The sequence below is a fragment of the Hylobates moloch genome, unplaced genomic scaffold (genome assembly GCF_009828535.3).
Source record: "Hylobates moloch isolate HMO894 unplaced genomic scaffold, HMol_V3 SCAFFOLD_21, whole genome shotgun sequence".
Lineage (NCBI taxonomy): Eukaryota > Metazoa > Chordata > Mammalia > Primates > Hylobatidae > Hylobates > Hylobates moloch.
The window spans coordinates 31,132,235-31,153,876 of NW_026652296.1; the positions used below are offsets into that span (position 1 = coordinate 31,132,235).

Sequence of the window (21,642 nt, forward strand, 5' to 3'; positions counted from 1 at the left end):
CCACACTGCTCTTCCTCTCCGTGGGTCTCGCCAGCTGCCTAGTCAGTTCTGATGTCAGAACCTGGATACTTCGGTTGGTGGTGCAGGATTTGCTCGCTATTATGGTTCTTTTCCACGGGAGCCTCCTATCACTGCTGCTTCTAGTCAGCCATCTTGGCCCCGCCCTGCTGTGACATCTTGGTGTTTTGAGGCAGGGAGACTTTTGGGGCTGAGGAGTACTGGGATTTCAGCGCTTTTTTAGATACACATGTTTTCACGATGGAAGGTCCTCTGGCACTGAGGCTGGATCTGAGCAGGGCTTTATCCGGAAACTCTATCTTGGGTCCTGAGGCCTGTACTGTGGGAGGCGTCCTGGCCAGGGCACTGAGTCCTCCTGAGATGTTTCCACCACATTTTTTCTGAAGCACCCACACCCAGAAAAGCTGTTCTCAAAGCCCCAACCCTATGGGGCACGACCTTTGCCAGGGGACTGCGTATGAGAATCTTCTGGAGTCATGAAGAGTTCAGATGCCCAGGCCCATGTCAGATCAATTAAATTGGCATTTTTAGGGTGGATCCTGGGTCCAGGTTTGTAAACATTTTTGTCAAAGTTTCCCAGGTGATTCTAATGGGTGGCCAAGATTGAAAGCCACCAGACTCCACCCCAAACCCCATGTATCCTTGAGGCCTGGAGGATCACTGGCCCACCTGAGGTGCCATGGTTTCAGCATCACATAGTTCACATTTATGGAATATTTACTGCATTCCAGGTGCTGCTCTGAGGATGTTACATGATTTAACCCTTCAGCTCTCCCCGCAGCCTGTGATGTCAGTGTTATCATCAACAGGTGAGGACACCAAGGCCCACGGTGGTGGTTGCCTGGTCTCAGGTCACAAAGCTAGAAAATGGCTGAGCTGGGAAGTGGCCCAGGCAGTTGAGCTCCTGCCTGTGCTCTCCTAACCACTGTCCTGCGGCAGCTCAGTGATAACCCGAACACCTCCACCATTAGGGGCTCTGTGCACATCCTCTCCAATCCTCACAGAACCCAGAGTGGGGGTCATGATTAGCAGCATCATACAGATGGAGAAACTGAGGACTCAAGGGAAGGCTAGACTGGCTTAACATTACACAACCTTGAAATAGCACCTCAATTTGGGGATGCTTAGAATGTGCTAGGTGATTTACAGAGAGAGCCTCAAATCATTTTCTTTCTCTTAAAGGAGTTCATGATCATCACCATTCTACAGAAGAGGAAACTGAGGCTGAGAGAAATGAAGGCATTGTCTCCTTGTCCTCCATGTGTCTCAGTGGGCACCTTCTGTGTCCCGCCAAGCATTCATGTCCATTAACAGAGCAAGTGCCCTGAATTCTTGAGCCCCAACACTGACCGCACACCCAATTGTCCCTTCGAGATTCTTGACTTCATGCAATTCAAGGGAGAAGCCTCCCTTCTGGGTGCCCCAGACCCAGATACACTGTGGCCAGAAATAAAACACTGTGGGCTCCTGTCAGCCCGAGGGGAGCATGGAAACTTGCTCCTATGGGCCCCACGCACCCCGTAAAAAATACCTCATCTCCTCATCCTTAGTCCTCAGCACCAAGAAGGGGTGGGCATGTGCTCCGCTGAGCTGCAGGAGGCCCAACTCTGCTCCATAGATGCTGCTGAGTGAAGGAGAAACAGCACAACACGGAGAGTCCTAAATGCTTCATGTGTGCTGAGACCTGTCTTTTAGAAACAGGCTTGACATATAATGAGCCATCTGCAGAACCTTTCTAATGAGAGTGTAAAGCCAGCCCTTCCTACCCCTACAGGACTTTTTTTTTTCATTTGTTTTGTTTTGTTTTGTTTTGTTTTTGATGGAGTTTCGCTCTTGTTGCCCAGGCTGGAGTGCGATGGCACGATCTCGGCTCACCACAACCTCCGCCTTCCAGTTTCAAGCGATTCTCCTGCCTCAGCCTCCCGAGTAGCTGGGATCACAGGCATGTGCCACCATGCTCAGCTAATTTTGTATTTTTAGTAAAGACGGGGTTTCTCCATGTTGGTCAGGCTGGTCTTGAACTCCTGACCTCAGGTGATCCACCCACCTCGGCCTCCCAAAGTGCTGGGATTACAGGCATGAGCCATTGCACCCAGACTCAGTTTCGTTTTTAATGCTTTTCGCTATAGAACTGAACAATGCCAGAGTCCGGAAAGAGAAGGTTGGAGCACTTCTCTACACTTGAAAAACCACACCTGAGTGAGTGTTGCAGAGACAGGGGCTGTAAGTCAGGCTGGTGGGGAGGAAATCTTGGCTCCCTGACCTGCTCACCACTCAGATCTCCTCTCTGAGCCTCAGTGTCCTCATCTTTAAAGGAGGCAACAAATGGCTCCGCCCTCATAGCACTGGTTATAAGAAGACTTTGGCACAACTGCCGCTCCCTGGCCCCCTTCCCTGCCTCCCTCCTTTCTCATCCAGGACATCATTTAGGCTGAGAGCATGGCAAAGAGGGGTGAGCACCCTACTAGGAGTTAGCAGATCTGAGTCGCACCTGAGCTACTTTCTGGCTGTGATTGCCTGGGCTGGTGAGGCACCATCTGGAAACTTCAGTGTCTTTGCCTATATTATCTGCACAATCAGGGTAAAGCCACTTCCACATCTATGTTCAAGGGTTGTGGGGAGCCCTGTTGCTACATCATCTAGGAAGGAAATTAGATAATATTCTCATATATGAAAACACACACACCCTCTAACTTAGCAATGTCACTTCCAGTGGGTGTCTCCCACCTGAGTAGGGTGATATATGTACAAGGCCATCCACTGCAGGATTGTTAGTAGCTCAAGTTTGGGAACAACTTACATATCGATCAACAGAATGCTGTGAAATAAATTTTGATATTTCCATAAGTTGGAGTATTCTGCAGCTGCTAAAGAGTGGAGCAGTTCTATGTCCTGATGTGGAATCTCAATATGGAATGATAGAGTTTGTATTTGGAAGAAGTTTTCCAATCACCAATGGGCTTTAGTGTCTGAATGTGAGGTGCATTCTGAACCTTTGGGAAATGGATGAAAAAAGAAATCCTGGCTCCCTGATCCATGGTTCTGTTTGAGGAGCTTTTATTTAGTACCTGTGATGCACCAGGTTCTTCTATGAAGACAGTGTCTAACAAACACTGGCGAAGGAAGGAGCCTGCCTCGATTCAGACCTGGACTCTGGCTTTGATTCCATCAATAACTGGCCCGGTTACTGTGGACAAGGCCCCTGTTATCTCTTGCCTTAAATCCCCTGTCATCTCTTGGCTTAAATCCCCTGTCTGTAAAGGGGAGTTGGACTGAAAGTCTGAAGGTCTTTCCCTTGCTGAAATTCCAGGATTCAGGAGGTACGATGAGGATTCTGGGCCTCTGACTGGAAACCCCAAATAAGTTTTATTGCTGCCTGAAATTGAGCACCCCTGAGCCACCCATATGTATGACCTCTTTCCTGAGGTGAAGGATATTCTGAGATGACCCAGCTCTGCTCAGAGCCCACAGTGACTGTATGACTCAGTCCTTAAATCACACAAGGCTTCAAATAGACCCACAGCAAATGCCAAACTTGTTGGCATCTCCTCCCACCAGGCCATCAGACTAAACAGTAAATCTGTGCCTCCCAGGAATCTTCCCTGTGTGATGTTTCTGAAGATTAAATAAAGAAAAACACAATTTACACTTTCCATCTGCTGGATGAATTTCTCCTCATTAGAATGGAAGAGAATGTAAGCTTGGTGTGGGGAAGAGCTATTGGCTGTTTCATTCACTGCTGTTTGCACAGCATCCAGGGTGGAGTCTGGCACACAGTGGGTTCTCAGTGAGTGCCTGCTGCATAAAAAAGAGACTCGGCCAGCCTGAGAGAGAAGCGCTCTTTGGAGGCAGCAGGTGAGTTCTGGCCCCGTACCTGGGCAAGTCACTCAATCTGTCAGTTTCCTCATTCGTGGAACCAAAGGGCTGGGCCAGATTGGGAAGGGCAAGAGCTGTAGAGCCAGACAGATTGGAGATGTAGTCTTTCCCATCATTTACCAGCCATGGAAACTTGAGCAATAGCATGATGTCCCTGGGCCTCAACTCACCTGATCTGAAGAAGGGAGTGACATCAGGTCGTGAAAATGAGCACTCACCACCACACCTGACTGTTGCTCAAAGAATGGAAGGTGTTACTATTGAGTTATTGTCACACATCAGGGGATGAGGGAGGTCCATGTTGTACTCACCACGCAAAGCCATCTCAGTGCCTGGTCCAGACTTAAACTCCATGTTCTCAGGGCTCCCTTTTCGAAACTTCACACAGTAGTAGGTGCCGGCATCTGCTGGGGTGATGTTACTGATGTGGATGGAAAAGTCCATGTTGTTTCTCTTTGTGAGGTCTGAAACAGCTGTTACCCTGGGGAAGTGGCCTTCTTTTTTATTGTAGATTAATTCCCTGCCTGGTCCAGCTCCTCTGAACCACAGGACGGGTCCCACGGGAAGCAGGGAGGTCACAGTGCAGTGCAGAGTGGCCGTCTCTCCAACTGTGACCAACAGGAGCTTCTCAGGCTGAATCATCTGTAGCTCCTCCTCACCTGCCACTTCTGGAAAGGAGCACAAAGCAATCATTTTCTCCTCCTTACATAATCCTGTATTTCCTCGTGTTTATCAAAGATATTCAGTGACTGGGTGCACATCAGGAATCAGGAGCAGGACTTGATCTCAGCACACTGCATGTATTATCTCATTTAACCCTCACAACAAGCCTATAACATAAGACTGCATTACAATTGAGGGCACTGAGGCCTGAGGCACAGAGAAGCTCATTTTTTTTTTTTTTTTGAGAGAGGGTCCTCTTCTGTTGCCCAGGCTGGAGTGCTGAGGCATAATCATGGCTCACTGCAACTTCAACCTCTCAGGCTCAAGTGATCCTCCTACCTCAGCCTACAGAGTAGCTAGGACCACATGTGTATACCACCATGCCAGGTTAAGCTTTGTATTTTTGTAGAAACAGGTCACACCACTCTGCCCAGGTTGCTCTTACTTGAGTGCAAGTGATCCACTTGCCTCTGCTTTCCATAGTGCTGGGATGACAGGTGAGAGCCATCAAGCCCAGCCAAGGGATTCAATTTCAAGGTAGAGCTTTGGGTTGAGGACCTGAGTAGAACTCCTGAACTCTACTTTGAAGTGTACATATATATGTCGTATAAGTGTCAAATATATTTTTATATATTTTATATATATATATATATATATGTATTTAAAAACTGTCAGTAAAGCTATGTGTCTTCTGCAGGCTGTTTTTTGCCTCTCCAAATTCTAGAGGCTGCCCACATCCCTTTCTCACTGTTACGTCTTCCTGTCACTCTAACATCTTGCTTGCATCCTTACATGTCCTTCTCAAAGAATTAATCTCTTTCCTCCTTCTTATAAGGACCCTTCTGATATATTGGGTCCACTCTGACACTAGACCCAGTATTAAAACCACTGTCTTAAAAATGCTCAAGGAAATAAAGGAAACAATGGACAAAGAATTAAAACAGCAGGAATATAAATGCATTAACAAAATAAGAACATCCAGAATGAGAAATTATAAAATGAAATCCAACAGAAACTTGGAAGTTGAAAATACAACAATTAAAAGTTCAGTAGAGGGGTTCCCCAACAGGTGTGAGCAGGTGGAAGAAAAATCATAAAGCGGCAAGATGGAATAATTAAAATTATTAAGACTGAGATATGGATGGAAAATGGAATAAAATATAGAGAACGGAATCTAAGGGAATTTTGGGACACTATCAAATGGATTGAAATACACATTATTAGAGTTCCAGGGGAAAAAAAAAGAGGAAGAGAAAAAGGAGCAGAAGGTTATTTGAAGAAATCATGGCCAAAACCTTCACAAACTCAATAAAATACATGAATGTACGAATTTAAAGACACTGAAGAAATTCAAGTTTAACTCAAGAATAGAATCTGAGACCCATACTAAGGTACATTGTAATTCAACTGTCAAAAACTAAATTCAGAGAATCCTGAAAGCAGTGGGAGAGAAGCGATTCCTCACATACAAGAGACCCTCAGCAAGATTATCAACTGAACTCTTATGTAAAGTATTGGAGGCCAGAAGACAGAGGGATGATATGTTCAAAATGCTGAAAGAGGAAAAACCTGTCAACCGTGAATTCTATACCTGGCAAAAGTGTCCTTCAAACACAAGGGGGAAATTAAGACATTCTCAGATAAACAAAAGCTAAGATGGTTCATGACCACAAAACCTTGCTTACAAGAAATGCTAAAGGGAGTGCTTCAGGCGGAAATGAAAGGATGCCATATGGCAACTCAAAGTTATATGAAGAAATAAAGATGTCCAGTCATATGTAATTTTTTTTAAAAAAATAATATTTACCTGACACCTCAACATCCCACAAACAAGTTGTGAGCACCCTGCCAAACCAGGTACACCACTGTGATAAAGCTGGTCCCTGTCACAATTCCTCTTCTTGTCCTCCTCTTCTGTGACCTAGTGACACTGAAACATTCTAGTGAAACCCATCATGCTTTTTCTTTGTGTCCTCCACCCTGACTCCCAGTAAAGGCAATGGCTTCCCATCTCTCATCTCTCTTGCTTCCCCATCTGCTTGGTTGAGCCTACTCCCGGGGAGCTTCTCCCATATGGCTTCCTGTGTGGCATGCCCTACCCAGCTATGCCTCTCCAGATGAAATTTTCATGACCATGTTAGAGTGATCCTTAAAGACACAACCTGCAGGACTTACTCTACCATTTTCAACACTAATGGCAATGAGGAGGGGATTATTCTAAACCGGGGTAGAAAGTTCCTAGGAGATGACTTTGACTGTTCATGGCTTACTGATTTGCTACTGATTGGCTCCACAATTTGAGAAGGTTTTTTTTTTTTTTTTTTTTTTTTGCCCTGATGCTTTCCTTGTGTTGTGCTATGCACAGCTATGTGTTGCCTTTTGGAGTGCTGCCAAGACTCTCTATCCTAAAGTGTGTATCCTATTCCAATATCAATAGTGACAGGTGCCTTTCTTCAAGAGCACAGGATGATATAGCAACCTCTTCAAAGAAGACTCATGTGATACTTATAATAATATCACATAATCCAGCATCTCTGAGTTGTTTTGAGGTGCCAGTGGCAATGTATTCTTCATTTACAAATTTTACTTGCAAATTAAAATCAACAGGCACTCCTTTTAGTGCTTTCAAACAAACAAAAATACCTCTTTTCTTTAGAGACTTGGGCAATGATTTTCATTCCTCTTGGAATCTCTAGACCACTCCTGATGGTCATAAACTCCCCAGGGCTTCTAATGCAAAACAAAAAATAAAACAAAACAGAAAAGCCCCTCTCTGCCTTCTTCTTTACTTCATTCTAACAAAAAATGACTGGTTATTTGCTAGAATCTACTGGCTTGTGGTCCAGATCTAGGGGGAATATTTCCTGTTGCAAGCATTAACCACTGGTTATCCTACAGGCCAGTCCCTGCTCATCTGAAATGGGTCCCATTGGAACTTAAACTTCTACTGAAACACAAAATTAAAATTTGTCAGGTGCAGCTGCACACCTTTCTGTTGACAGTGGCCTTATTACTACTGGATTTGTTGATGCAACAATCCTCAACCAAATACTAGCTAACTGAATTGAACAGCATGTTAGAAGGATTATAAACCATGAACAAGTGGTATTTATTCCTGGAATATGAGTATGTTTCAATATACAAATGACAAACAAACAATATGGTATGCCATATTTATAGAATAAATAGAAAAAACACAGGATCATCTATTTTGATGCAGAAAAGCATCTGGTAAATTTGTACATCTACTTATGATGAAAACAATAAAAGGGATTATGAATACTTTCACAAGATAACATTCACATACTCATACTTTATTTTTATTGCACTTATCATTGTCAAAAATTAATTTTTTCATTCACCTATTTATCCTGTGTATTGATTACTGTCTTTATCCCCAGTGGATGTAAGCAACAAAAGGGCAATTACTTTTTCTCTTTTATTCTACCAAAGTACCCCAGGTTTTTATGTCAGATCCTGGCACATGGTAGGTATCCAATAGATATGTGTGTGATGTTTGAATTGCTCAGTGGGACATTTCCCTTGAAGACTGAAATCTTCTATTTTAGGTGGTTTGCTCCTGTGGAATTTGACAGAAAATGAGTTTCCCATGTAGAGGACTTAGTGAAAAAAAATCAATTTGCAAACATACAGAAAGTAGAAGAGCCCAGAGAAGAAAGTAGAAGAACCCCCTTGACACCACGTCGCCCACTCCATTCCCAAGAGCAGCAGCTGCAGAAATATCATGGAATAGAATCAAGACCGGAAGTGTTTGAGTAATGATGAAACCTGTGACCTCTAGAGTCAGAGTGCCTGAGTTCAAATTGTAGCTCTACCAGTTACCAATGAGTGAGCCTGGAGCACTTTGTGCTTCTGTTTTCTTATCTGTTAGGGAAGGTGACAAGAATATCTACCTTATATATAATGATCACACTAAGTAAAAGATGTAAGGCATTTCCAACAGTGTCTGCCACATGGTGAATGTTCAAAAATTGTAAAGTTATTGCTTGGTAGATTTATTGAGGCTTGAAGGCTTCAGTGGACATTAGATGACAAGGATAAGGATAAGAATATGGATATGGATATAAATATAACTATAGTTATAGGTAATATAGGCAGACCTGTGTCACCTGTATCCCCACATTTTTTTCCTCATTTCTACCATTCATGGAAGAGGGAATTTCAGGATAAAAATGCACAGAAATTCCGTTTTGAGGGAAAATGCATTTTACCAAGAGAGAAGTTTGCTTATCTGTTGCTTATATTAACAGATTGGGGGACTTTGAGTGGTAAGATTAGAGAAGTAGGAAGGAGGGAGAATGGCTGGGCAATAGGGAAAGCCACACGTCTCTTCAATGTGCATTTCGTGTAGACTGAAAAAATGAGTTGAAGGTTACAGTAAAGAAAGTCTTTTTAAAATCCTGTGTGTGTTTCAGCATGGTCACATGAGATTTATCTCAGGAATGCCAGGATGGTACAACATTCATAAATCTCCAAATGTGATATGCTACATCAAGGCAATCTTGAGCAAAAACAACAAAGATGGGGCCAGGCACAGTGGCTCACACCTGTAACCCCAGCACTTTGGGTGGCCGAGGCAAGCAGATCACAAAGTTAGGCAATCGAGACCGTCTTGACCAACATGGTGAAACACTGTCTCTACTGAAAATACAAAAAATTAGCCAGGCATGGTGATGCACACCTGTAGTCCCAGCTACTTGGGAGGCTGAGGCAGGGGAATCACTTGAACCCAGGAGGCGGAGATTGCAGTGAGCTGAGATCGCACCACTGCACTCCAGACTGGTGACAGAGTGAGACTCCATCTAAAAAAAAAAAAAAAAAAAAAAAAGAACAAAGATGGAAGCACCACACTGCCTAATTTCAACATTGACTACAGTGTCAAAGTAATCAAAATGGCATGACACTGGCATAAAAAGAGACATTTAGACCAACGGATCAGAACAGAGAGCCAGCAATAAACTCACACATTCACACTCAATTGACCATTGACAAAAGTGTGAAGAAAACACAATGGGGAAAGGTCTGTCTCTTCAAAAAGTGGTGTTGGGAAAACTGGATATCCATGTGTAGGGGAATGAAATTAGACCTTCTTCTCATGCCTCATACAAAATTCAACTCAAAATGGATTAAAGACTTAAATGTAAGATCTGAAACTGTACAAGAACTAGAAGAAAAGTTTCATGACATTGGTCTTGGCAATACATTTTTGGATTTGAGCCCCAAAGCACAGGCAACAAGCAAAAATAGACAAATGACATTAACAACAAACTAAAAAAGCTTCTACACAGCCAAGGAAACAATCAACAGAGTGAAGAGACAATCTATAGAATGGAAGAAAACATTTGCAAACCATACATCTGATAAGGAGTCAGTATACAAAATATATAAGGAAGTCAAACAATTCAACCATAAGAAAACAACCCTATTAAAATATGGGCCAAAGATCCGAATAGGCATTTCTCAGAAGAAGACATTAAGATGGCAAGTCAGCATATAAAAAATATCCAACCTTACTATTCATGAGATAAATGCAAATTAAAACCGCAGTGAGATATCATCTCACACCTGTAAGAATGGCTATTATCAAAAAGAGGAAATTTAGTATTGGAGAAGACGTGGAGAAAAGGGAACCCTTGCAGACAGTTGGTGGGAATGTAAATTGGTAGAGTCATTAGTGAAAACAGTATGCAGGTTCCTCAAGAAATTAAAAATATAACTCTTATCTGATCTGGTAATCTCACTACTGGCATATATCCAAAGGAAATGACATCAGCATGTCACAGAGATATCTGCACTCCCATGTCCATTGCAGCATTATTTACAAAAGCCAAGATATGGAATCAACCTAGGTGTCTATCAGCAGATAAATGGAGAAAGAAAATGTAGTCTATATGCACAATGGAATTCTAAGCAGCCTTACAAAAAGGGAAATCCTGTCATTTGCAACAGCATGGATGAACCTGGAGGACATTCTGCTAAGTGAAATAAGCCAGGCACAGAAAGACAAACACTGTATGATTTCATGTATGTAGAATCTAAAAAGTTGAGCTCATAGAAGTAGAAAGTAGAATGATGTTTATCTGGTGCTACAGAGGGGGCGTAGTTGGGGAGATATTAGTCAAAGGATACAAAATTTCAATTTAGATAAGAGAAATAAGTTCAACATATCTATTGTACAATGTGGTGTTTATACTTAATAATATGAATTGTATTCTTGAAAACTGCTGAGAGAGCAGAGTTTACGAGTTTTCACAATAAAAAATGATAAATATGTGAGGTAATGCATATGTTTATTAGCTCAAATTAGTCATTCCACAATGTATGCACATTTCATAATATGTTGTACATAAGTATGCATACTTTTGTCAAATAAAAATAAAATAAAATATTTATTTTGTTAAAAATTTCACTGAAAATAGAAAATTAAATAGAAAGTTAGAGAAGCAATGACTAAAAATGAAATCTCATCTGTGCATGTACATGTGCATATATATGTATATATAATGTGTATATATACACATTCACAAATATATATAAAAGTTTGGCTTATCCTGTTAGTATATAAGGTTGTTTTGTGCATTAATTACAATTATGACAAATTTTAAAATCTCAGTAAAATATTTGGCACATAGAAATCATCCAACATATTTTTAACAACATTTTGGGAAAACATACATACACTAGCGTTTTACCTCTGATTGTTTCTGACTGGCGTGATGGGTGATTATTAATCTAATGTTTGCTTCCCTGCATTTTCTAATATTTCTACACATAGCATAACATGGTTAAAAGGGTGATAAACTCTGGAGCTGGTCAACCTGGACTTGATCCCAACTGCTCCATGGACTGAGATAGGGGACAATGAACAAGTTCCTGCCTCTGCCTCACTCCCTATTTGCAAATAGGGCACAAGAGTTGTAGCTTTCACACAGGGATGTTGTGAGGATTAGTTGACTTAATACACACAAAATGCTAAAAAGTGTGTCTGCCTTACAGGAAGAGAGCAATTGCTGAACTATTACTGCTGTCATTTGGGTACAGTGTATGTGTAAAAAAAATAATTTGAAAAGTGAGACCCTTGCCCTCTAAGACCTGTGAGGTGACATCACAGCAGGGCTCAGTGGGCAATTGAGAGGCTATTGTGCCCAGCCCTGTGACCGGGGGTCAGCTGCATGGTCTGAAAAAGGGGTGAAGACAGGCAGCCTGTCTGGGAGCTGTGAACAGGGCTCTCTCAGGTGGCACCAGGAAAGACCTCCCAATCCTGTCTGCCTGGGGGAAGGGAAAATAAATTCTCCAGAGGAAAGTCAAGATGACCAAGGGAGATTGTGATGCCTGTTATGGGCTGAATGTGCCCCCAAAATGAATGGGTTGAAGCCCCAATCCCCAGCGCCTTAGAATGTGACCATATTTGGAGACAAGGTCTTTAACCCATTTATGCCTGAGGTTGCAATTTTTTTAATTTGAAAAATCAGACCTTGGCAATGCCCTTGAGCAGTAGGATATAAATAACTCCCGCAAGCTTAGTGATCCAATAATGGAGCACTAGGCATAAATGGGTGAAGCAATTTAGTTAAATGAGGTCATTGGCGGGGAGCCTTAATCCAATATGGCTGATGTTCTCATAAGAGAAAGTGAGAACACAGACACACACAGAGGAAGACCATGTGTTAAGACACATGGAGGAGATGGCCTTCTACAAGCCAAGGAGAAAGAAAGACCTCAGTAGAAACTAACCCTGCTGGCACCTTGATTTTGCAATTCAGCCTCCAGAACTGAAAGAAAGAAAGTAAATGTCTATTGTTTTAGTCACTGAGTCTGTGGTGTTTTGTTGTGGAAGCCCTAAGAAAGGAATATAGGACCCTGTAAGCATGAAATGTGGAGCTTCTTAAAGAGGAGGAGGGCACAGAAAAGTGGGTAGGAGGACTCAAGACAGGTAAGGATTTAATAATGATTCTTCTGTGTTTGTCAAAAAAAAAATCATAAAAATGTAAGTAATTGTGATGGTGGCAGAAGCATCACAAGGTTTGATGCCTCTGGTAGCCAGCTGCAGATCCACAGAGAAAGTGCTCAGCTCCCTGATCTTCTGCTCTTGGACAATGTCCAGTCCTTGACCTTCCTTGGCAGTGCTTGTGCTTATCTGAAATTGCTGCAAGTCCAGGGGCAAGGCTAGGTTCAGGAGGCAGGGAGAAAGGGTTCTAGCCCAATGCAATGCTCACCTGTAAGTCCCAGCAGTAGAGTCAGAAGCAGGAAAGGACCAGGAGGATGGGGCCAGGAGGCTGGGACAGGCATTTTGGAGACTCAGAAGCCTGTTCTGTTCAAACGTCTGTTCTGGGGAGATCTCAGGCCCTGCTATGAAGACAGAAGACAAGCCCTGCCTCCCTCAATTCAAGAGGAAGTGGCTACGATGGAGTGCAACAGTAACCTGCTTCTAGATTGTGACTTACAAATCAGGCACAGCAGGCAGCTACAAAGCAAGGAGTTACTCGTGCTCCATTTTCAGGAGAATCAGACATGGTTAGCAGAAATAATGCTTCCTGCCTGCCTGGGACCTGTGCTCCCTCCTCATGTCCCCAACCCCATTTTCAGGTCTTCTTGGTGATTTGCCATTTGGGGCTTTTAAGCCAAGAAAGATCTGTTGTTAGGTACTGTTTTCTAAAGTCTTTATTTCAAGACCCTAGGATGTGGTTGGCTTGTGGTCTCATTCTGTACCAGCCTCAACCAAATGCCACTCTGCTGGAGGTAGGAGAAGAGTTGAAAGGACCTGCTCAACACTGGAGAGGAATCAGCTGAAATGATTTTCTATTCCAAATTGCTATAATTGGCAAAACTTAGCCCAAATTCAGTCTCTTGTGGACCTTAGCACTTTCATGTGCCTGCACCCAGCAGAAGGAATTATTTCTTGACTCCTTCCAGGAGAGAAACTGGGTTTGAGGTAATAAGCAACTGCTTTGTGGAGTGAGGTGGGGATTGTGGGTTATGGAAAGGGGATAGGGTTATGATGAGGGAAGATTATGGTGGGCAGGTTCCTGGGGCCATCACATCAATTTCAATACCCTTTCTTCTACACACAGAGCACCTATTTCATTCACCACTGAGTTCAGATGGGAAATGAGGAAAGAGGAAAAATCCATGCTCCTGCCAAGAGTGTGTGCCAAGGAGTTGGGGAAGTCGCTGGGCCCTCCTATGCGCAGTTTCAATCTCCTAAACTGGCAATAGTAAGTCTTTTTGTGCAGTGTTTTAGTGACGATTAAAGAGATAATGACCATATCATGCCTGAAACCCAGTAGGTCATTATTGATACTCACGGTGCCAGGTGAAGAGCGGGAACTCAAATGTTGCTTTTGAATGGATCCCTACTGCATGCTGAGTTGCCCACCAGTGGCTTTCTCCCAGCAACCCAGGCCTCCTAAGACCCAGCTTATATGGTGTATTCGGACTATCCCTGCCACCCTGAAATCAATTTTTCCCTCTAGATTCTCTAAATCCTGCTCCTTGTTCATCCATAGATTAATTCCTCCTCTTATGATTTCCAGCTGTGTGATTTTCAAAAAGACACTACTTCTCTGAGCCTTAGTTTGATTATGTGTAAATAAGGGTTAGAATATGCACCTTGTAGAGCTATGGTAGGAATAATATAAGCCATACTGAATGCTTGACTCATAACTAATTATGAGCAAAAAAACATGGCTATAATTATTTTCTGTATACAGGAAGAGTCCACTGGTTCTCTGCCACACTTGTGCCTTAGAAAAGCCACCTTGTTAAAATAAATGATTTCTCTTCCAGCATCTATGACTAAGAAAGACCGGTCCACAATCCTTCATCTCACATGTGGGTTTTAGGTCCTTAATCTGTCATGAATAATTGTCAAATCAAATTGTAAATGTTATCATGTTTTAATCGAAAGTTCTGTTTTAATGTGGCAGATGTACACAGGGTGAAATCTTCCCCTCCTTCTCCACACCCACAGTAATGAAAACACAAAATGAAAAGAATATATGACTCAATGTCTAATTACACTTGAATACAAGCAATTGGCTTCTATATGACATGAAGGAATTATAACAGCCATCATTCATTGAGAGTTTCCTGTGCTCCAGATATGGTGCCAAGCATTTTTCTATTGGTAATGTCATTAAATCATTGCTCTGACCCCATGAGGTAAGCTCAACCATTAACCTCCTTTCACAGGTGAGAAAACCGGAGGCACATGGAGAGTAATGGATTTGCTCAAGATCACCCAGCTTTTAGAATTGGAACATAGGCTGCCACACTCCACAGCCTTCACTTTTAATGGTTGTACTATGACACCTCTCATAGGAAGGAAGAGACATCCCTCAGGTCAGGAAGAAAGCAGAGAAGAAGCCACAGCCTCAATTAGGAGCAGCCCTCACAGTGAGGCTGGGGCAGGTGCCACGCTCCACGAGGCCCTGACAACCCATGATCACGTGGGGAATTATTCCTGGGAAGATGGCAGTGCAAGCAAGAATCACCAAAGATTTGAGGAACAGCACTGCAGCTAACAAATTCAAGAAAAACAATACCTCAAAAACAAAGCAATCAAAAGAACTTCACACCTGAGCAAATATGAAAAAATAAAATGGGTAAAGTTCTTTAAAATTAGTATACTTAATGATCTTATAAGGAAAACAAAAGAGAAGTAAATTCATAAACCCACATCAGGCATGTATTAATATGAAACAGAAATGGGCATGATAATGAAATACTATTGCTCTATTTTTACCTATCCACATTACTACATTACTTTGAGAGGTGTGAGTCATAAAGTATTATGTCTCCAAAAATAAGAATTGGGCATATATGACTCAAAAATACATAGTATAGTGTCAGGAAGATGGCAGAATCTGTGCTTAGAGCAGCAAGTGCCTTCTTGTGAACTTCAATCCTTCAGTAAAGATCAAGTAAGTACACAGATGCTTACAATTTTTGTGGAAATCATGTGGAGAATTGAAATTTAAATTTAGGCTTACTTGGGGAAGCACGGATAAAATCTGAATGTTTGAGAGGACCAGGAGCCTTGGAGTCCGTGAGCCAAAATTCTCCTTTATCTGCCATATTTCACCCTGACTCATCACAGCAGGTGCAGATAACCAGGGACGACTTTGGGACACATGAGAAACTGGGAGCCCGTGGATGCTCCAGAAGACTAAAGATGGAAGACTGTGGGCTTAGGAATCAAAACTTCCTGGTCTGAAATCCAGCTCTAACGGGTCCCAGCTGTGTGATCCTGGGGTCACTATTAACTTCCCTGTTTCCTGAGTTTCCCCAAGTGTACAACGGAGAGAATAATCATACCATCTTTGTAAGTTTGTGGTGAGAATTAAATGAACTAGTATATGCGAATTACTTAATACTATCTGACCACGTCCTCCAAAAGTTATATATTCAGTATTACCATTATTATTATAGATAGTAGCTATGTATTATTGTTATTAGGTAGTGTTTTGGTAATAGCAACAATTTTAAAAAACAGATCCTCTGCCCTCAAGCATTTATGATGCAGTGTGACTACCTTGGCCAGTGGCTGGTGGAGGTGGAGTACCACGACGACAAGCTGAGGTCATGTGCCCAGCCCTAAAATCATGGAGTCATTACCAGCACCAGGGGCATGGTACAGGCATGACGTCTGGGGGAATCAATATGACCCCAGTAAGGGTCTACGCAAATGCTCATGGAAAAGCTGTTCCAAATCTTGTCTCATGCTGGGATGGGAGAGAAGAAAATGCTCCCAAATGTAAATCAATAGGAGCAGGTGAGATGGGCTGAGAGGGTGAGGAGACACCATGTAGAAATACCCTCATGTAGAGCCGGCTGCACTCACCTGTGAGTCCTGGCAGCAGAGGAAGTGGCAGGGGCTGTCCATATGGGCTGGGAGACAGGGATGGACATTGCCTGCCCTGTCAGACTGTCTCATGGAGAGAATCCCGACTCTACTCTGCAGGAAAGGAGAGCATCTCCTTACCTGCTATGTTGTCTGAGGAGTGAGGAAGCTGTAGGGAGAAAGGGCGACAAGACTGGGACCATCCTTCATTGTGAAAGAGGAAGCGGACACAGTTGCCACCCCTGGGAAGTTATGTCTGTCTGTGCTTGGGTTTCCCAGGCCTGGGGAGTTTTAGCCAGTACTGGAGAGAGGTCCACTGCCCCAGAACCTGCTCTCTGTTTCAGAGGCACTCATCTCATGCCAGGGGTCCCACGACCCTTCCTCATTGACAGCCAGACCAAGAGGGCTCTGTAGCTAAGGACTGAGCTTGCAGCTTCGGAGACCATAATTCCAGGTGTGGCACATTTGAGGGCTTGTGGCTGTAGCAGCTTTCTGGGATGAAACCCAGTCTCCTGCACAACCCCTGCAAAAAGTCCTTTAAGTCAACACCAAGGAACAAGCTGAGCAAATAAAAAATGACAACTCTTCTTAGATCTGTCAGAAAAATGAGGTCACAGGGCAAATCACTGTCCCCAGAATTGGGGAGTTGGGCAGGGTAATATAGAGAATCACAACTTCCTGAAGCCAAAACCTCTGTGGGAACCAGTGTCGGGGAAGGAAAACCTGCACTGTAATTGAAGAATTTCTTGAGGCTCAGTGAGGGCCAGTCTTAGACACAAACTCCAGGAGGACCCAATAACGGAGGTCTCCCACACTCTTGTGAGTTTTACCTCTGGTAGCTTGCTTAGCTCGTCTGAGTGAATATGGGAGAAATATTCACTTGTGCTCTCAAGACACAGAGAGGAAAAGCAATCATTTAAAAATATACCAGAGTGTCCTGTTGTTCTTTCACTTGTTCCATATAGTAAATATACAAGGCAAAGGCAAGCACTGTTACAACTACTGTTGATACATTTTTACAAAGAAATAAAACAATTTAACTCTCAATGTTTCTAATGCTTTGAATTACAGTGTACTAAATATTTGAACTTCCTGCTACATTTCTAACTGACAATATGACAATTTCTAATACTTTGAACAAAAATTATGAGGATCACAGAACAACCATTATTTTTCCCACTGAATGTAGAGTTGTTTTCCAGGGCTTCGTGGTTTCCAGTGATTTTTACAATCCTGCACTACCATGCAAAGTGAGGACATGCAAAATAAGCACACGTGGTAATATAATACAGTGCTACGGAGAAAAACTGATCAGGATAAGAGGAATTTAAATTCCAGGGTAGGAGAGGAAAATGACTATTTTTCCTCACCATGGTTTACAAAACGTGTCTTTAATAAAGTGAAATTTGAGCAGAAACTTACTTGAATGAAAGAACAGAGTGAGCCATGCAGCTGTTTTGGGGAAGAAGCAGAGGAATGATACAATTTGACTTTTCAAAAAAAAAAAAAAAATCATTGTGGCTGAAAATTGCAATCCAGTAAAGACGACAGCAACAGTTTGGAAGAGGTGATACTGATTGGGACCAGGAAGGAGTGATGGAGGTGAGAAGCACGCAGGTTATAAATATAACTCAGTGGTGTACTGGAGCAGGCTTGGGCTGGTTCAAGAGAGCCAATTGTCAACCTTTCAGGAATTTTGCAATCTGGTTGTTAAACTGTTGGAAGCTTGAAGTTGGCCATATTGGGAGTATTTACACTACCAAAATTGGCAAGTGCTATAAATCAGCCTTCTTTATCCTTTTGAAGAGTCAACTGTTATACATTTATTGTCTCACCAGTGGACATAAGCACTTTGAAGGCACAATTGAATATTGCATATAAATGAAAAAGAAATGAAGGAGGACTCCCAAGCTTTTGAATTGTCACAGCATTCCTGCCATGAGTGACAGGGTTAGGAAAGTTGCAGATTGTCAGAAACAACTAGTGTTTCCATCCCAGAGAGAGGAGGGAGAACTGCTTTCTTTGTAGGTGTGAGGAGTAGGACACTGTCTTAGTCCATGTGTGTTGCTATAAAGAAATACCTGAGGCTGGGTAATTTATAAAGAGGTTTATTTGGCTTGTGGATCTGCAGACTGTACAAGAGCATGGTGTCAGCGTCTGCTTCTGATGAGGCCCTCGAACTGCTTCTACTCATGGTGAGAGACAAAGAGGAGCTGGCATCACGTGGTGAGAGAGGAAGGAAGAGAGAGAGAGAAGAGGGAGGTGCTAGGCTGTTTGTAACAATCAAACCTTGTGAATACTAATCGAGCAAGAACTCAATTATTACTGCAGATAGCACCAAGTCATTCATGATGTATCTGCCCCCATGACTCCAACACCTCCCATCAGGCCCTACCTCTAACATAGGGGATCAAATTTCAACATGGGATTTAGATAGAACAAATATTCAAACTATCTTGGATGCTTAAACGAAGAGGAAAGAGAACTATTTTTTTCCTTAAAACTGGGATGGGGGTTCATTTGTATTCAGGAGGCAATAGAGAACCTCAACAAGGCTGGGGAGATGGAGTGGGCGGGAATCCAGAAGATAGAATAACTACTGAAAAGCTGGAGAGAGTCTGTGGTTTATGGCCTGTCTCAAAGTGATGGATGCAAGGAATCCTGGTGTGTTCAGATTTGATGTGTTTCTCACATTCTAGGGGGATGCTGTGAGTCAGTGCCCAGAGCCCCATTCCTTGGCCCCTGCTCAGGACCATGTGTGAAGACTCCACTCTGGGGCATCAAGGTGGCAGAGACTGAGGGTTCCACATGGCAGGGGAGGAAGGAAGGAGCTGTGGGAAAATACGTCCAGGTTTAATCATCTGCTCATCCTTCAAGAAATGTTTCCGGAGAGGCTGTTATGTTCTCGGGGCTGATCTCCTCCTGAGATGTCTGTGGTGGTTGGACAGGCAGCTCTGAGATAGGATTGTACCAGCTCAGCCCCCCTCCTGAGTCCTGGCACCCCTTCCCACATCCCTTCCACTCAGGCACTCAGAGGATCAGAGTGGGAACAGCTTTCAGAGTTGCCTATCTGGGGCTTCTCAGCATTACTCTACAGTGGGGATTCCTTAGAATGGAGTCCAGCATCAAATAATCTAGGGATGGCCTGTGAGGGACCACCTACAGAGTTGCCCCTCACTTAGCACCCTCTTCTCACCTCCCCAATAGGCCCCTAAGGCACCGTGGACGCCTTTGAACAGCCCTGCTGTAACCCACTTCCTGCAGCACCCACACACTTCCTGGGGCTGGGAGCTTCTTAGAGGGTTTGCTGAGACTCCCAAGGGTGCGGAAGGAGCTCGGTTACCTTCTCTAAACTCCAGTGAGCCTGATGTTGCATGGTGTGTGAGCTGGGCCCTTCGGCTGGCCTTGCCCTTCTGCGGCAACCCTTGGCCAGCCCTTCTATCCCCACATTACAGTCAGGCCTCTGCTTCAATGGATGTTAGATGGCAGAGACATTAACCACCAGCAGCGCCCTGGGGCCCAGGAGGAGAGCTACAAGGAGTGGGGCAGAAGGAGCTGGCATGAGCCCTAGAAATCATGAGACTCCCGGAGAAGCCATGAGAGGGGCCACGTGGGATGGGCCTCCACTTATCCCATCCAAGGCTACGTGGGCCCAGCAAGGCTCCAAAACTTTTGAATCTGAGTCCTGTCCTGGATGCCCTGGATCCAACCCAAGGCAGAAGCCAGAGAAAGAGGCTCCTTCATCCCAGTCACCCCACCTCCCAGTGCCAGGCTCTCCTACTGGAAGGAGGGGGTTAAGAGAGCTTGTACTCAGGTATTCATACGTTGCAAGGAAGCCATGGACTTGTTTCTGAAAGGAGTGTCAAGAAGAGCCTCTGGCACGTCCTTCAGGAGGGATGCCAGAAGAAGGCATTGTTCTTCTAGGAGATGACAGCTCTAGGCGAGTTATGGCCCCTGAAGGCCTTCCAGTGGGACAAGATGCGGAGGTGGAAGACAGCACTATTGCTGTTCCTGACCCTGTGTAGGCCCAGGCTAATGTGTGTGGGATGTCTTAGTTTTTAACAAAGAAAGTTTAAAAAAGAAAAAAAAAAAAGACAAAGTTCTAAACTAGCAAAAACCTCATAGAATAAGGATGTAAAGGAAAAAAATATTTTTGCACAGTAATAAAATGTGTTTGTTTTAAGCTGAGTGTTGTCACTAACAAGCAAAGTCAAAAAATTAAAAACTTTATAACATAAAAATGTTACAGCAAGCTAAGGTTAATATAATATTGAACAAGGCATAATATTTTAAAAATCAATTTAGCATAACCTAGACCAGGCATTGTGTCACGTGTGTGTAGTCCCAGCTACTCAGGAGGCTGAGGCAGGAGGATTGCTTGAGCCCAGAAGTTCTGGATTGAATCTGTGCACTAAGTTTAGAATCAATGTGCTGACCTCCTACAAGAGAAGGGACCACCAGGTTGCCTACGGTGGAGTGAACCAGCCCAGGTCAAAAATGGAGCAGGTGAAAACTGTCGTACTGATCAGCAGTGGGATCATACCTGTGAACCGTCACTGCACTCCAGCCTGGGCAACACAGTGAGACCCCAGCTCTTTAAGAAAATTAAAAATAAAAAAATGTATATACATTTAGTGTGGCCAAGGTGTATGGTGTTTATAAAGTCTACATAGGGTAGTTTCCTACTGCATGCACCACTAACTCACTGACTTACCCAGAGCAACCAGTTCTGCTAGCTCCATTCATGAGAAGTGCCCAATACATGTGTACCATTTTAAAAAATATTTTTAAAAAATTATTAAAAAATCTTTTATACCATACATTTACTGCACCTTTTAATGTTTAGAAATATTTATTTACTTACTTTTTTTTTTGATACAGAGACTTGCTCTGTTGCCCAGACTGGAGTGCAGTTGTGTGATCGTGGCTCACCACACCCTTTAACTCCCGAGCTCAAGTGATACTCCCACTTCAGCCTTCCAAGTAACTACAGGTGTGCATCACCATGCCTAGTTAATTTTTAATTTTTTTTTGTAGAGACAGGGTCTCACCATGTTGCCCAGGCTGATCTCGAACTCTTGGGCTCAAGTGATCCGCCTGCCTTGGCTTCTCAAAGTGCTGGGATTACAGGTGTGAGCCACAATATCTGGCTAGAAATGTTTAGATACTACTGTGTTCTAATTGCCTGCAGTGTTCAGTACAGTAAAATGCTGTACTGGTTT

General features: G+C 43.3%; 1 protein-coding gene and 1 pseudogene across 3 annotated transcripts in view; both read right to left on the bottom strand.

Moving 5' to 3' along the window:
- The window catches only part of SIRPG (signal regulatory protein gamma), a 28,634-nt gene extending 15,705 nt beyond the window's left edge, over positions 1-12,929 (bottom strand). For all 3 annotated transcript variants that reach the window (XM_032142580.1, XM_032142579.1, XM_032142577.2), the window contains exons 1-2: positions 12,795-12,929; positions 4,206-4,562 (exon numbers count right to left, since the gene is read on the bottom strand). In XM_032142580.1, coding sequence (XP_031998471.1) covers positions 4,206-4,562; positions 12,795-12,867 — 430 coding nt within the window. In that variant the 5' untranslated portion in view covers positions 12,868-12,929. The remainder of the gene's footprint in view (positions 1-4,205; positions 4,563-12,794) is intronic.
- Positions 12,930-19,898: 6,969 nt separating this feature from the next.
- Positions 19,899-21,642, bottom strand: part of LOC116460977 (signal-regulatory protein beta-1-like) — a 40,631-nt pseudogene continuing 38,887 nt past the window's right edge.